The 16,789-nt window shown below is 38.7% G+C and overlaps 1 protein-coding gene across 4 annotated transcripts in view; it reads right to left on the minus strand.

Annotated features, from left to right (window-relative positions):
* Rp1 (RP1 axonemal microtubule associated) overlaps nucleotides 1-16,789 on the minus strand; it is a 408,574-nt gene that overhangs the window by 170,773 nt on the left and 221,012 nt on the right. For all 4 annotated transcript variants that reach the window (XM_085835373.1, XM_085835382.1, XM_029485010.2 and 1 more), the window contains exon 18: nucleotides 5,781-5,980. In XM_085835373.1, the coding sequence (XP_085691499.1) occupies nucleotides 5,781-5,980 (200 nt within the window). The remainder of the gene's footprint in view (nucleotides 1-5,780; nucleotides 5,981-16,789) is intronic.

Genomic DNA, 16,789 nt, shown 5'->3' on the forward strand with positions numbered 1-16,789 from the left:
TCCTTCTATTTTGAAAATACTCTTTGACTCCTCCACTAAAATGTGGATATCATAGTTCAAGGAAGAAAAGCAGTCCTCCACACAAGCATATGCATTTGGTTAGTTTTTATTTTGGAGAACTGTTTTGTAATTCCTATGAGCTCAGTGCAAATTCTTGTGATTATTTTAATTGAGCAAATTAAAGCACACATCTCTGGCCCCATATTTTCTTTATATATTGAATGGACATTTTCATAGTTAGGGATTCCATTGCTTTGAAGAGACACCATGGTCAAGGCAACTCTTAAAAAGGAAAACTTTTAATTGGCGCTGACTTACAGTTTCTGAGGTTTAGTAGATTATCATCATGGTGGAAAGCATGGCAGTGTGCAGTCAGACATGGTACTGGAGAAGTAGCTCAGAGTTCTACATCTTAATCCTAAGGCAGCCAGGAATAGATTGCAATTCCATGCTCAGCAGAACTTGAGCATCGAAGACCTCAAAGCCCATTCCACAGTGATATACTTCCTTTAGCAAGGCCACACCAACTCCAACAAGGTCACACATACTAATATTGACCCTCCCATTGGCCAAGCACTGAAGCAAACAAGTCTATAGAGGTTAAACATATTCAAACCAACACATTCCACTCCCTGGCCCCATAGGCTTGTAGCTATAACAATGTAAAATGTATTTAGTTTAACTTAAAAGTCCCCATAGATTATCACAGTCCCAACAATGTTTAAAAGTCTAAAGTTTAAAGACTCTTCTGAGATTCATGCAATCTCTCAAAGTAATCTTTTATAAAATCAAAATCAAAAAGTAGATCCCATACTTCCAACATATCATTGCACAGTATATACATTACCCTTTCAAAATGTAGAGAAGGGAGCATGGTGGGGAGGTACTGTGCAAAAGAAACACTAAACTTGGCAAACTCCAAACTCTGCATCTACTATCACAAGGGAGCATGGTGGGGAGATACTGTACAAAAGAAACACTAAGCTGGGAAAACTCCAAACTCTGCATCTAATATCACGATACTCTTCAAATCTTCAACTCATTTCAGTTTTGCTAACTGCAACATATTTCTTTCTCTTGGACTTTTTCTGCTCCCTATTAATAGCTTTCTATGACAGGTATCCCATGGCTCTGGCATAGTCAACATTTTTGGGGTCTTCAAAGAAATCCAGGCTTCACAGTATCACATACTGGCCTCTCTGGACCTCCATGTCAGTACACCCCTGCTATATTTCTAGCCTCAGAAGCCTTCCTTAGTCTCAGAGAAAAATTCTTTCCTTGATTCTAAAGCCAGAAAAAGTTGCCAAGTTCTGCTGCTTGGAGGAACTAGAACATGGGCCCCCTTGATCAATTACATCTTCACCAGCTTTCTGGTTTCAATGGCTTAATACATAAGTTTGGCTGTTCTGGAACTCACTCTTTAGACTAACCTTGAACTCAGACATCTACATTACCCTGTCTTCTGAGTACTGGGATTTAAGGCCTATACCACCATGCCAGGACCTCCTTTTCCTTGTAGATCTTTGTAAACATGGCCACTATACTTCAAAAAAACTTCAGACAAGGGTAAAAAGCAGCCACATTCTTCACCAAATATCACAAGAATGATCTCTTGGCAATATATTAACATTCTGTTTCTCTCAAACCTCTTGAACTAGATCCTAAAAGCTCAATCACCCTCAGCACCACTGTCTTCCATGTTTCTAATAGTGTAGCTCATTAAGCCCTACTTCTTTAAAATCCACATTCCTCTAAACAAGAGCATAGTCAGGACTATCACAGCAATACCCCACTCCTGGTACCAATTTCTATCTCTTAGTTAGGATTTCCATTGCTATGAAGAGACACCATGACCAAGGCAACCCACATTTAATTGGAGCTGTCTTCCAGTTTCAGAGGTTTAGTCCATTATCATCATGGCAGTAAGCATGGCAATGTGAAGGCAGACAGAGTGCTGGGAAGGAGCTGAGAGTTCTACATCTTAATCCAAAGCAGCCAGAAGGAGCCTGTAATTCCATGCTGGGCAGAGCTTAAGCAAAGGAGACTGCAAACCCTGCCCCCACAATGGCATATTTCCTCCAACAAGGCCACACCTACTCCAACAAAACCATACGTCCTAATACTGCCTCTTCCTATGTACCAAGTATTTAAGTACATGAGTCTATGGGGACCAAACTACCACAGACATAATACTTTTAATACAAAAATCTAGATGTTGTGCAACATCACAGATATGAAAAACAAAAGCAGTGGGACAGTCTCCATCTTAGGAAAATGTATAACATGAAGAAGAATCTCTTTGAAAGCAGATATTTATAGCATAATAAAGTAGTGTTATACCCCTGAGCCTCACATAGGATGGCTTTGCCAACATCCATGGGTCAGTGGCTTTGATCCTTGACCCAGTTGGCTCATGTCAGTACCCACTCCAGATCTGACACACTCATAACTTCCTCAGCTCCCCACGATGCATGATTTCTTGCCTTGGTCCAGCAGTCTACAGGAAGAAAGGTTCTTCAAGGAGTCTACTTTATAGGATGAACACGCTCCAGTGAGTAATTTCCTTAAGTATACACACTGTACCCACACCAGGCTCTAGGAGCATAAAATGTTAACTGAAGTCTATTTGATCAGATATGTCACACTGTCCTCAAAGACAGCTATATGTATACTTGAAGCTGAAAGTGGGAAAAATAAAAGATGAATTCAGAAGTGACAAATTATGCAATGCAAAGGAGTACAAGAAACATTCCCACAAATTAAAGAGTGGGGATGAGTTAACTAATCCTAATTTAGGATTCTCCAATTACCAAGAGTCATTGGCAGCAATTCCTCATAATCCCCAGCCTAAGCCTTCTTAAACTCTAGTACACAGACAACATCTGTCTGTCTTACTAAAACTTACATTATGATATGAGCTAGTGGTTATGGAAAGGGACCTGATATTTTGTAGCCCTCATTGACTCCTGGTGTATCTTTGCTAATATGTTAGAGTCCACACACCTGCAGAGTCCAAGAGGCTTTGTAGACCCAGCCTCCATTACTAGAAAAATAATAAGCAATTTATCCAAAGTAAAGTAACTAATAATATGTTCATTTAATATTAATTTCATATTCATGATACCAGGACCTCTGTTCTTTACCAGTTTACATTTAGGTTGATACAAAAGGAATTATGCTTGCAGATTGTGAACTTTTGGTTATTATAACTAAGCCAAAATACATCTTAATTAGTCAGACTAGAAACCATTATATACTGTTGCTCATAATAAATAATTTTGTTTATTCCTGTTACATAAAATTTGCACTTTGTGGGAGAGTTTCTCTGAAAAAAAGCCATGGATAGGTCTGAAGAGGTTCTAATTTGTTGGCAGAAATCTGGGTAATACAATAGATGTGGCAGAACTTTCTAGCCCAATAACTTCATCCTCTGAAGCAGTGATTGTGTCATATGCAGTTAGTGATTGTGGGGTATCATGGGGAAGCCCATTCCATTGGAACAACACTACTTTAGCTGATGCAATCATGGAATATCCCATAAATATGCTGCCCATATTTCTCAGACCTGGTTTCACGAGGATTGAGGAAACTATAATACATCAGTCCTCCTGTAGATGATCCAACCAACTGATCGTGACTGACTATTTTTATGCAAGTTTGGCATTCAAAAAACCTTCGGAGCTTCTTGTTGTATGCAATCTGCGTTTTGTCACATGCCACAGTCTCATCAAGAAATCATTCATCAGTGAATAGAATTAAGAGAGAATAAAAGTTCAAAACTGGCAATTGTTTCAGTCAGCTCATGGGCACCTGTTGAGTCTCTTTGCATTTTCCGTTCATTTCCTGTGGTCATCTCTGGGTTCTTTGGCTACTTCTTTGATAGTTGTAAGAGTATCAGGTTGGAAAAGTGCTCTTACTTAGTCATTGTGAATGCCTGATGGTGGGACACTTGTTCCTGATAATGAAGTTTCTCATCCACTCTGCAAAACTACTCGAACAACCCCCCATTGCACTATACTTTTATCAGCAGCTCCTGAGTCATGTATGTTGTGATGTAGCAAGTTCCTCTATTGCTTTATGACCCATTTCAAACTCAAATAAGAATAGAGTTTTAATTTGCTCTTTCTGTAACATCATTTCCATGGTACAAAATAAATATAAAACAAACAGGAAGCCATTAGCCAAAATCATAAAAGGAAAGAAACATATTAAAATTATAAATGACTTAACTCTATTTATTTAAGAAGGTATTCTAGTAACACACAGAAAATCTCAACACTGCAAAACTGCTACAATTACTTTTACCCGGACCTATACATTTCCTGTGTGGTAAATGGGATTCTTTCTTAGTACACATTCTTTCTATCATAATCATCTCAGGATTTATAAAGAAGGGAAGTCATTGCCTCCTTTCTATACATAATTAAATGACATATTCAAGGTCAGACAGTTGTCATACAGGAAGCTAGCACCAATCAAGCTCACCTAATGTTGGGCCAGGACTAGTAACAGTGACTGCACTTTAGAAGCACATAGAGAGCTTTTTTAAAAATCTCAGTATTCAGGATGCACCCAAACAAAATGAATGTGCTCTCTGGAAATGCAGGTAGTTGTCAATGGTTTTTAAAGCTCTCTAGGTATTCCAATGTGCAATCACGAGCCTCTAAGATTCAACCCTAGGGAAATTTTTCCTGAAAAACATTGAGAAAATTTATCAACCTGTCAATACATATGGCATATGACATATTATCAGGAACATCATGATTCTGTGAATGACTTAGGTTTTAATTCTAACATGCATTCTGAATTATGAGCTATCATTTTCAAGAAAACATTCAAAACACATGTTAGAGGGAGTAACCACCATGGGCCCTATCAAAGTGTCCCTCCATCACTGTAGACAATTGTATTTCATCAGTAAAACTCCATAAATAAGCATAAAATTAGAACTACAATCAGCACTGAAGATACAAAACTAACTGGATATTAGTGAGGCCAAGTGCTGAACCCCCAAGCAGCCTTTTCAGACTGGTGACTAAGGTTGGCCTCCATAATTCGCTAATCCCTAGTACACAAAGAGACCCTCACGGATAAGCGGCTGCTGTTCAGTTAATGCACTGAAGAACCATACAGCTTTTGTCTTGCAGGGGGCAAGAATTAGTAAAGTAAAATGTAACTGTCCTGGTTGACTTTTGGCCAGTGCTCCTACAAGTGACACAAGCAGTAGGTTATATGCAAACCACAGCAGCTCAGAGCTCTTCCAGTAAGATATAAGTGTGAGAGCAATTTAAATCATCATGGGCAGAGCCTCTTAACACTTAGTTCAGCTTACCAATGTCTGAAAGCATATCAACTACAGAAAGAGGGGCTTCCATTACTCTTAAGAATCTCCCATATCTTGTAATCAGGGCACAATATTAACTAGATTGATGATTTTTTTTAAGAAATGGCCTTAAAGAAAGAATATTTTTACATAATCTTCCTCACTTCTATGAATAAGAGAGATGAGTAAATGTGTTTATTTTGACTATTATAGCAGGAAATGAATTAATTAACTTATGGTGTTTATAACAGACTAGGTTCATTTTATGCAGTCTCTCTGACTCTCCCTTTTTCTGTCTTTATCTTCCTCTATCTCTTTATTTCACTGATTCAGTCTCTGTCTCAGTCTAACTCTGCCTAACTCTGGCCCTCCTCTCTTTCTCTCTGTCTCTCTTTCTCTCTGACACACACATCTATATTACATAACTTTGAAATTTTCAAACAATAACATGACTTGCCTGAAATTCATCTGTCTGTCCTGGAAGGAAGAGCTTTTCTTGGCTGTCCTTGGTAAGGCTGATTGGTCCAGTGACACCTTCATATCCATACACCCACAATGTGACATTGGCCTGAGTACCTGTGTTTCCAGTCACCACTAAGACCTTCCAGTTTTCTTCTAACAGAAGTGTCTCATTACTGCACAGATGCTTGCTTTCTTCTGTACAGAGTAAGAGAAGAACATAAGGGGCAGATCAGGTACATTAGGCTAACAGAGTTCTCTGTTACACTGAAGTCTAAGAATATCAGGGAACATCAAGACAAGCATGGGTGATGTGGGGTGAGAGAGGCCCCGAAGTGTGAAGGCTCCAGGGGAGCAGACTTGTGCTCTTCTCATCACAGCAAGGTTCTGGACAATTGAGACTCTACCATAGAAGAAAACCACATGTAAACAATAATTGTCAGCCCAGGGAACTTTTCCTTGTACTCAGGGCTACAACACAGGATGGCATGCTAGAGCCAACAATGTGAGCTTATAAATTTTTCATAAAGTTGCTTGTCAGCTTTGTGCGGTTCATACATAGTCAGTAACTGTGATAGAAAGTAACAAACTGAATTAAAACATGCTTTCAAATATCATAAAAACAGCATGGCAAGAATAGAGAAATGTTTTCTAGAATGTAATTAAAAATGGAAATTTTTACAACTAATATCTATTTTCTGAAAGATGCTTTCTCTTGGCCTGTCTGATCCCTATTAACACAACAGCAGACATTTTCCTCTTGGCTATATAATATTCTCTCTCTCTCTCTCTCTCTCTCTCTCTCTCTCTCTCTCACTGTATATGTGTGTGTATGGGTGTGTGTGTGTGTGTGTGTGTGTGTGTGTGTGTGTGTGTGTGCTAAGACTAAAAGTTGGTACTGAGCACTGCACACTTGATTGCACCTCACATCTTTTGAGGAGACAGATTTGTTCAGTGTTCACCGACTTGGCTAAGTTAGCTAGTCAGTGAGCTTCTGGGAAGCACCTGTCACAGACCCTCCTCAGGACTGAGATGGGAGGCACCATCCCACATCTTCCAGTCAGTGCTGTAAAATTCAAGTCCTCCTACATACATGGCAGTTACTTTAAAATTATTTTTTATTTTTTATTTATTTTATTATTTATTTTTATTATTTTATTTTTTATTAGATATTTTCTTCATTTACTTTTCAAATGTTATCCCCTTTCATAGTTTCTCCTCCAAAAATCCCATATCCCCTTTCCTCCCCCTGCTCACCAACTCATCTACTCCTGCTTCCTGGCCCTGGCATTCCCCTATCCTAGGGCAAAGAATCTTCATAGGACCAAGGGCCTCTCCTCCTATTGATGAGCAACTAGGCCATCCCCTGCTACATATGGAGCTAGAGCCATGAGACCCACTATGTGTTTTGTGGATGAGTGGTTTAGTTCCAGGGAGCTCTGGGGCTACTGGTTATTTCATATTGTTATTCCTCCTACGGGGCTGCAAACTCATTTAGCTCCTTGGGTACTTTCAGCTCCTTCATTGGAAATCCTGTACTCAGTCCAATGAATGACTATGAGCATCCACTTCTGTATTTTTCAGGTACTGGCAGAGCCTCTTAGGAGACAGCTATATCAGTCTGCTATCAGCAACCACCAAAGTGATTTCCAGAGTGGTTGTACCATCTTCCAATACCACTAGGAATGGAGGATTGTTCCTTTTTCTCCACATCTTCGATAGCATCTGCTGTCACCTAAGATTTTGATCTTAGCCACTCTTACTGGTATGAGGTGGAATCTCAGGGTTGTTTTGAATTACATTTCCTTGATGATTAAGGATGTTGAACATTTTTAGGTGCTTTTCAGCCATTCAGTATTCCTCAGTTGAGAATTCTTTGTTTAGCTCTGTACCCAATTTTAAATAGGGTTATTTGGTTTTCTGGAGTCTAACTTCTTGATTTCTTTGTATCCACAATAGTGTCTGGTTTTGGTGGTTGTTTATGGGATGGATTCCCAGGTGGGGAGTCTCTGGATGGTTATTCCTTCAGTCTCTGCTCTGAACTTTGTTTCTGTAACTCTAAACATGGGTATTTTGTTCCCCATTCTAAAAAGGAGTGAAGTATCCACACTTTGGTCTTCCTTCTTCTTGAGTCTCATGTGTTTTGCAAATTGTATCTTGGGTATTCTAAATTTCTGGGCTAATATCCACTGATCAGTGAGTGCATATCATGTGTGTTCTTTTGTGATTGGGTTACCTCCATAAGGATGACATCCTCCAGATCCATCCATTTGCCTAAGTATTCATAAACTTATTGTTTTTAATAGGTGAGTAGTACTCCATTGTGTAAATGTACCATATTTTCTATATCCATTCCTCTTTGAGGGACATCTATGTTCTTTACAGCTTCTGGCTATTATAAATAAGGCTGCTGTGAACGTAGTGGAGCATGTGTTCTGATTCAATGTTGGAGCATCTTCTGGGTATATTGCTGCATCTTCCGGTAGTATTAGTCAAATTTTCTGAGGAACCACCAAAGTGATTTCCAGAGTGGTTGTACCATCTTCCAATACCACTAGGAATGGAGGATTGTTCCTTTTTCTCCACATCTTCGATAGCATCTGCTGTCACCTAAGATTTTGATCTTAGCCACTCTTACTGGTATGAGGTGGAATCTCAGGGTTGTTTTGAATTACATTTCCTTGATGATTAAGGATGTTGAACATTTTTAGGTGCTTTTCAGCCATTCAGTATTCCTCAGTTGAGAATTCTTTGTTTAGCTCTGTACCCAATTTTAAATAGGGTTATTTGGTTTTCTGGAGTCTAACTTCTTGATTTCTTTGTATATATTGGATATTAGCCCTCTATCAGATTTAGGATTGGTAAAGATCTTTTCCCAATCAGTTGGTTGCCTTTTTGTCTTATTGACAGTGTCCTTTGTCTTACAGAAGCTTTGAAATTTTATGAGGTCCTATTCGTTAATTCTTGATCTTACAGCACAAGCCATTGCTATTCTGTTCAGGAATTTTTTTCCCTGTGCCCATATCTTCAAGGCTTTTCCCCACTTTCTCCTCTATAAGTTTCAGTGTCTCTGGTTTTATGTGGAGTTCCTTGATCCACTTTGACTTGAGCTGTGTACAAGGAGATAAGAATGGATCAATTCACATTCATCTACATGATAACTGCCAGTTGAGCCAGCACCATTTGTTGAAAATGCTGTCTTTTTTTCAACTGGATGGTTTTAGCTCCTTAGTTAAAGATCAAGTGACCATAGGTGTGTAGGTTCATTTCTGGGTCTTCAATTCTATTCCATTGATCTACGTGTCTGTCATTTTACCAGTTTTTATCACAATTGCTCTGTAGTACAGCTTGAGGTCAGGGATGGTGGTTCCACCAGAAGTTCTTCTATTGTTGAGAATAGTTTTTGCTATGTTAGGATTTTGTTATGCCAGATAAAAGATTTATTTATTTATTTTATATGAGTACACTGTTGCTGTCTACAGACACACCAGAAAAGGGCATCAGATCCCATTATAGATGATTGTGTGCCACACTGTGGTTGCTAGAAGTTGAACTCAGGACCTCTGGAAGAGCAACCAGTGCTCTTAACCTCTGAGCCATCTCTCCAGCCCCAGCAGTTGCTTTGTTTATTAAGTCATCTCCTTTGCTCAATAATCACCATTTATCAAGTCTCTACTTTTTCTGGTCTCTGTGTTAAGTATGATATATACAATCCTCATTCAGTCATCACTACTAAGTTTAAGGTGAGTCAGATACTGAGTTCTGTTTTAAAATGTAGAAAGGAAACAAAGAGGTTAAGTACTATGTGGGTGACATGGGTAACCCTCAAGTGTTTAACTCCAAAGCCTCTGAAATCTAACAAGCTGGAATGGCTGCTGTGTTCTGCAAACATATTTTACCAGGTCAAAGCAGTCATGGCATTGCTAGTATTTAAGGCTTTGTTTTGTGCAAAGTGTTACTCACAATACTCACTCATGATAACATCAGTTCCATTCTGTCATCACATTAGTCCTACAATATCTTTCCTCCATGAAGCAGATGGAAAAACCAGGCCTCACAGGCTAGCAACTTGCCAAAGTCATGCATGCTGGGCTTCAGCACAGTCAGAGGAAGTTTGGATTTTGAGATGCTTGCTCAACTATAAAGGTAATTGCCAAAGAATTATAACAGAAATTGGTCCACCAAATTCTCATGACACTATCTAATTTTCAAAACTTAAATAGTACCTTTAGCTGCTTCTCTCTCTCCTCTCTCTCTCTCTCTCACTCTTTCTTCCTTTCTTTCTTATCATTTCTCAAGAGTAGTGAGTACTTCATGATCAATAGTGTAACCAAATATCTACAAATTCTACTGGTACTCCATGTATCGAGAAAGAAATTAGAGACTCTGGATCAGCAATTAACCCTTGGGATACTGATAATCTATTTCTTCTGGGTATTTTAGTATTTGAAAGAATTGCTCTTATTTTTTAAAAAAATCTTTCATTCATATTATTTACTGAGCATTAGACAAGAGAATTGCTCTCTTTTATTAATGTCAGTGATTGAAAATCTAAAAAAATAACAAATGAGTATCTTGCCTTAGAGATATATGTTATCTAGTGGAGAGGAAAAGCAAACTATTATTTCTATTTGAAGCATGCAAAGGCATTTATGGGAAACACAAGTATAGCAATATCCAAACATAGCTGCAACCAGGATGTGATAGAGAGAGGAATTGGAAAGAAAAGTTTCTTGGGACATCTCAAAGCTAGATATAGAAAGAGGAATCTATATTTTGCAAATAGAGATGACACTCTATACAGAGGTAAAAATGTGCTTAGCATGCCCATAAAATAAGATGTTGTAGGTGAGGAAGAGAGAAATGAGGAACGAAGTTGATACTGGAATTCTCAAGTAATCAGGAGTGGTTTTTTAGTCCAGAGGTGTTCCTATGCAGAATAAGCCCCCCCCCTCTGTGTGTGTGTGTAGCTTAGCTTAGTTGTTTAATATAATCTGCAAATAAGTTGATGGCTGCTAAAGAGATCTCTACACTAACATGTTCTTATATCATTTACACAAACACATCATAGACTGAAGATGAACTCATAAAAATTGATAGTTTAATCTATAATATAGAATGATACAGAAAAGTCTGTACTGTCATCAATTAAATATGAATGCCATCTAATGACATGATCTTTTGGAAATGAACCAAAGATCATTAGTCTCAGACTATAAATTTCTCCATCTGAGAAGCATAAAAATTTTTGCTTTCTTGACTACAGGTTTAAAAATACTTAGAGTTGAGAAGATATTTGAAGAGATAGCTCTAGATTAAGCATTAATCTTCAGTGCTTAATAAAAATCTAACACTGAATGTAATCTAAAAGAGATTTGCATGACTCTAACCTGTTCTCTCTAAGCATTACAGAGCACTTTAACTACACTACAACCAGGTTGACTAAAATAAAACAAAATAAAAATTCTTGGCTACTTGATCTCCTGAAAGCCAGGAGGAAAAACAATTAATGATACTGATAACAAACAAGCAGGCTCTAATAGTTCAAATATAAATGAATAAAGAGGCAGCTGAAGACATGTTACTAACAGAATGTGACAATAGGGAAAGAATGTACAAACCTTTCTATTATACCTCAAGAAAATATTTTAAAAGGTGCTTTATAATAAAATGCAAAGCAGATATTGAAAATGAATGTCATTTCACAAAAGTAGTCCCATTTTAACTGTAACTTCAATAAAAGCACTATTATCTGGAAAATATAATGTGCTAAAGAATGATCTCTATGGTTGCTTTAAAATGAAAAGGAGACAAGTCCCATCCAGTCAGCGCCAGCACCTGATCACCTTGGACGCGGAATCAGCAGACACCCTCATGGTTTCCAGAGGACTCTCCACCTGATCTTAGGAACACTGGTAAGTGGAACACAACATAGGTTCCAATCCAATTGTGTGAGACCTGAGACAGTAGTAAGGAAGCAGAAAACCCCACCTGACCAAGGGCACAAGTACCTTCTGGTCTGCACCAACACTGGGTCATCTTGGGCATGGAATTGACGGACACCCCAATGGTCCCCAGAGGACTATCCCATGCGATCTTAGGATCACTGGTGAATGGAACACAACATCGGTTCCAATCCAATCGTGTGGGACCTGAGACAACATTAGGGAAGCAGAAAACCAGCCTGACGAGGGGCACAAGTCCCTTCTGGTTGGTTGGCTCCAGCACTGAGTCCCCTTGGGTGCAGAATTGGTGGACACCGCCACGGTCCCCAGAGGACTCTCCACATGATCTTAGGATCAGTGGAACATAACATCTGTTTCAAACCAATTGTGATGGGCCTGTGACAGCAGGAACAAGAACACCGGAGCCCTGCCCGACCAGAGGCTCTGGTTCCTTCTGATCAGTATGGTTTACCTTGGTTTCAAACAGACAAGACAGCTCCATGGTCCTCAAAGGAGACACCAATCCCAGGCACTGCAACACACCCAGGAACTTATGATAACAGGATCCCAGAAAAACAGGAGTTTGGTCACATCAGGATTTCAGTGTCTCAGAGGAAGCTCGACTGCTAAAAACTCTGACACACCCAGAATCTCAGGTTCACAGGAGCCCACAAGCAAAGGATCACAGAGAAAGCTGGACTCTGAGGAGTCCTGAATCAACTGGGATTATAAGAAGGACAGGCTCCAATCAAATATATTGGGGGCAGCAAGCACTTGAGATAATCAGATGGCAGGAGGCAAGCATAAGGACAGAAGCAACAGAAACCAAGGTTACTTGGCATCTTCAGAACCAAACTCTCCCACCATAGCAAGTCCTAGATACACCATCACACAAGCAAAGCAAGACATGGATCTAAAGTCACTTCTCATGATGATGATGGAGGACTTTAAGAAGGAAATACAGGAAAACACAGGGAAACAGCTAGAAGCCCTTAAAGAGGAAGCACAAAAATCCCTTAGAGAGTTACAGGAAAACACTACCAAACAGGTGATGGAATTGAACAAAACCACCCAAGATCTACAAATGGAAGTAGAAACAATAAAGAAATCACAAAGGGAGACAACTCTGAAGACAGAAATCCTAGGAAAGAAATCAGAAAACATAGATGGGAGCATCAGCAACAGAAAACAAGAGACAGAAGAGAGAATCTCAGGTGCAGAAGACTCCATAGAAAACATGGACACAACAATAAAAGAAAATGCAAAATGCAAAAAGATCCTAACTCAAAACATCCAGGAAATCCAGGACACAATAAGAAGAACAAATCTAAGATTAACAGGTATAGATTAGAATGAAGATTTTCAACTAAAAGGGTCAGCAAATATCTTCAACAAAATTATAGAAGAAAACTCCCCTCATCTAAAGAAAGAGATGACCAGGAGCATACAAGAAGCCTACAGAACTTCAAATAGACTGGACCAGGAAAGAAATTCCTCCTGACACATAATAATCAGAACATCAAATGCACTAAATAAAGACAGAATATTAAAAGCAGTAAGGGGAAAAGGTCAAGTAACATGTAAAGGCAGACCTATTAAATAACCCTATTAAAAAATGGCCTACATAGCTAAACAAAGAATTCTCAACTGAGGAATGCTGAAGGGCTGAGAAGCACCTGAAAAAGTGTTCCTTAATCATCAGGGAAATGCAAATCAAAACAACCCTGAGATTCCACCTCACACTAGTCAGAATGGCTAAGATCAATAATTCAGGTGACAGCAGATGCTGGCGAGGATGTGGAGAAAGAGGGACACTCCTCCATTGTTGGTGGGATTGCAAGCTTTTACAACCACTCTGGAAATCAGTCTGGTGGTTCCTCAGAAAATTGGACATAGTACTACCGAAAGATCCAGCAATTCCTCTCCTGGGCATATACACAGAAGATGTTCCTACTTGTAATAAGGACACATGCTCTACTGTGTTCATAGCAGCCATAATTATAATAGCCAGAAGCTGGAAAGAATCCAGATGCCCCTCAACAGAGGAATGGATACAGAAAATGTGGTACATTTACACAATGGAGTACTACTCACTTATCAAAAACAATAAGTTTATTAAATTCTTAGGCAAATGGATGGATCTGGAGGATATCATTCTTAGTGAGGTAACCCAATCACAAAGAACACACATGATATGCACTCACTGATAAGTGGATATTAGCCCAGAAACTTAGAATACCCCAGATACAATTTGCAAAACACATGAGACTCAAGAAGAAGGAAGACCAAAGTGTGAATAGTTCACTCCTTCTTAGAATGGGGAACAAAACACCCATGGAAGGAGTTATAGAGACAAAGTTCAGAGCTAAGACAGAAAGAGAGAACATCCAGAGACTGCCCCACCCGGGGATCCATCCCATATACAACACCAAACCCAGACACTATTGCATATGCCAGAACGATTTTGCTGACAGGACCCTGATTTAGCTCTCTCTCGTGAGGCTATGCCAGTGCCTGGCAAATATAGAAGTAAATGTTCATAGGCATCTACTGGATGGAACACAGGGCCTCCAATAGAGGTGCTAGAGAAAGTACCCAAGGAGCTGAAGTGGTCTGCAACCCTATAGGTGGAACAATAATATGAACTAACCAGTACCCCCCAGAGCTCATGTCTCTAGCTGCATATGTAGCAGAAAGTGGCCTACTCAGCCATCAATGGGAAGATAGGCCCCTTGGTCTTGTATACTTTATATGCCCCAGTACAGGGGAACACCAGGGCCAAGAAGTGGGAGTGGGTGGGTAGGGGAGCAGGGCAGGGGAGGGTATAGGGGACTGTTGGGATAACATTTGAAGTGTAAATGAAGAAAATAAGTAATAAAAAATTTAAAAAATAAAATGAAAATGAAACTTATTAAATTGACTTTAAAGTTGAATAATCACCAAGTTATCAGTTTTCAATTTAAAATAAAGAAACAAAAACTTTATAAACAAGTTAACAAATATATCAGAACACCAAAGATCTTCCAATATACCGGCATGCTGGATAGAAACAGAATAACACAAAAAAAAAAAAAAAAAAAAAAACAGAAAACCTAACAACAACAACATAAAAACAAGCAAACAAAAAAACTATCCAGGCTCCAGATAAAAGTCTGTCTCTCTATGAAGAACATTAGAAATGGATTTTACACCCAAAAGAAATGATACATAAAATATTTTAGTGATCATAATATACAGAAGAAATGCATACAGAAGAAATGCAATTAAGATTTAAATGTGGACACAAACTCAGGGGACAGTCCCATGGTCCCCGGAGGACTCTCCTCACCGCAGGCGCCCTAGCAAAGTCGGGATATTAGGATCATTGAGGAGAGTCTGCCTCCACAGAGGACTCTGACCAGGGACTCAGGTGAGAGTGCCATCTTGTATCCCGGTTCTCTCAGAGACTAGTCTGCACAGGAGAACATGTGGGCTGCAAAAGCAACAGAGCTTCTTGTGCAGGGTTCCTCCGTGCCTTCAACTTCAGCCAGGAGGCAAGTATGAGATCCAGACCTCTGTGCACCTTCCCTACAACAGAAATCCCTGAATATTCCAGCACAGCCGAAGCATAAGAAAATGACCTTAAACCCAATATTATGAAGATGATAGAGGCTCTAAAAGATGAAATAAATAAATCCCTTAAAGAAATCCAGAAAAACACAAACAGGTAAAGAAAATGAATAAAACTTTTCAGGTCCCGAAAAAGAAAAACAGAAGCAATAAAGAAAACACAAACTGAGAGAATCCTAGAGATAGAAAACCTAGATAAGCAAACAGGAACTATAGATGAAAGCATCAACAACAGAATACAAGAGAAGAAAGAGGGAATCTCAGGCATAGAAGATATTATAGACAAAATGCATACATCAGTTAAATAAAATGTTAAATCTAAAATGTTTGAGAGACAAAACAGAAATCTGGAACACTATGAAAATACCAAACCTCAGAATAATAGAAATAGAAGGAGAAAATTCTTAGATTGAAAGACCAGGAAATATTTTCAACAAAATTATAGAAAAATATTTTTAACCTAAAGAAGTATATGCCTATAAAGGTACAAGAAGCTTACAGAACACTAAATAGATTAGACCAGAAAATAAAATTCTCCTGCCACGTAATAGTCAAAACATTAAAGGTATAGAACAAACAATATTAAAAGTTTCAAGGAAAAAAGATCAAGTAATTTATAAAGGTAGAACTATTAGAATTACACCTGACTTTTCAACAGAGACTCTAAAGACCAAAAGAGATTGCACAGATATCTTGCGGACTCCAAGAGATCACAGAGACTATTATACCAAGCAAAACTTTTAGTCATCACAGACAGAAAAAAAACCAAAATATTCCATGACAATCTCATAAAATTCATCCACAAATCCAGCCCTTCAAAATGTACTAGAAGGGAAACTTTAACCCATGGAGGTTAATTATAGGCCTGAAAACACAGGCAATAAATAATCTTACCACCAGCAAATATAAAAGAAGAGAACTATCCACCACACCCACCCACTCACCCTTACACACTCACCACACCCACCCACTCACCCTTACACACTCACCACACCCACCCACTCACCCTTACACACTCATTCAGACAACCACCACTACCAGCAACAACAACAACAAAGCATAACAGAAAGCAACAGTCATTACCATTGACACTTTTCACTATCAATGGACTCAGTTCCTCAATTAAAAAAAAAAAAGACACACACTAACAGAATGGATGAGAAAACAGTTTCCATCCTTCTGTTGCATATATGAAACACATCTTAAAATCAAAAATAGACATTACCTCAGAGTAAAGAGTTGGAAAAATATGTTCCAAACAAAGTGAACCAAGAAGCAAGCTAGACTAGCCATTTAAATATGTAACTGAATAGACTTTCAGCCAAAATTAATCAAAAGAGACAGGGAAGGACACTTCATATTCGTCAAAGGAAAAAAATCCACCATGAGGATGTTTAAATTTTGAACATCTATACTCTAATGAAAGGGCACCCATAGTTATAAAAGAAATTTT

The sequence above is a fragment of the Mus caroli genome, unplaced genomic scaffold (genome assembly GCF_978045245.1).
Source record: "Mus caroli unplaced genomic scaffold, Mus_caroli_1 scaffold_1, whole genome shotgun sequence".
NCBI lineage: Eukaryota > Metazoa > Chordata > Mammalia > Rodentia > Muridae > Mus > Mus caroli.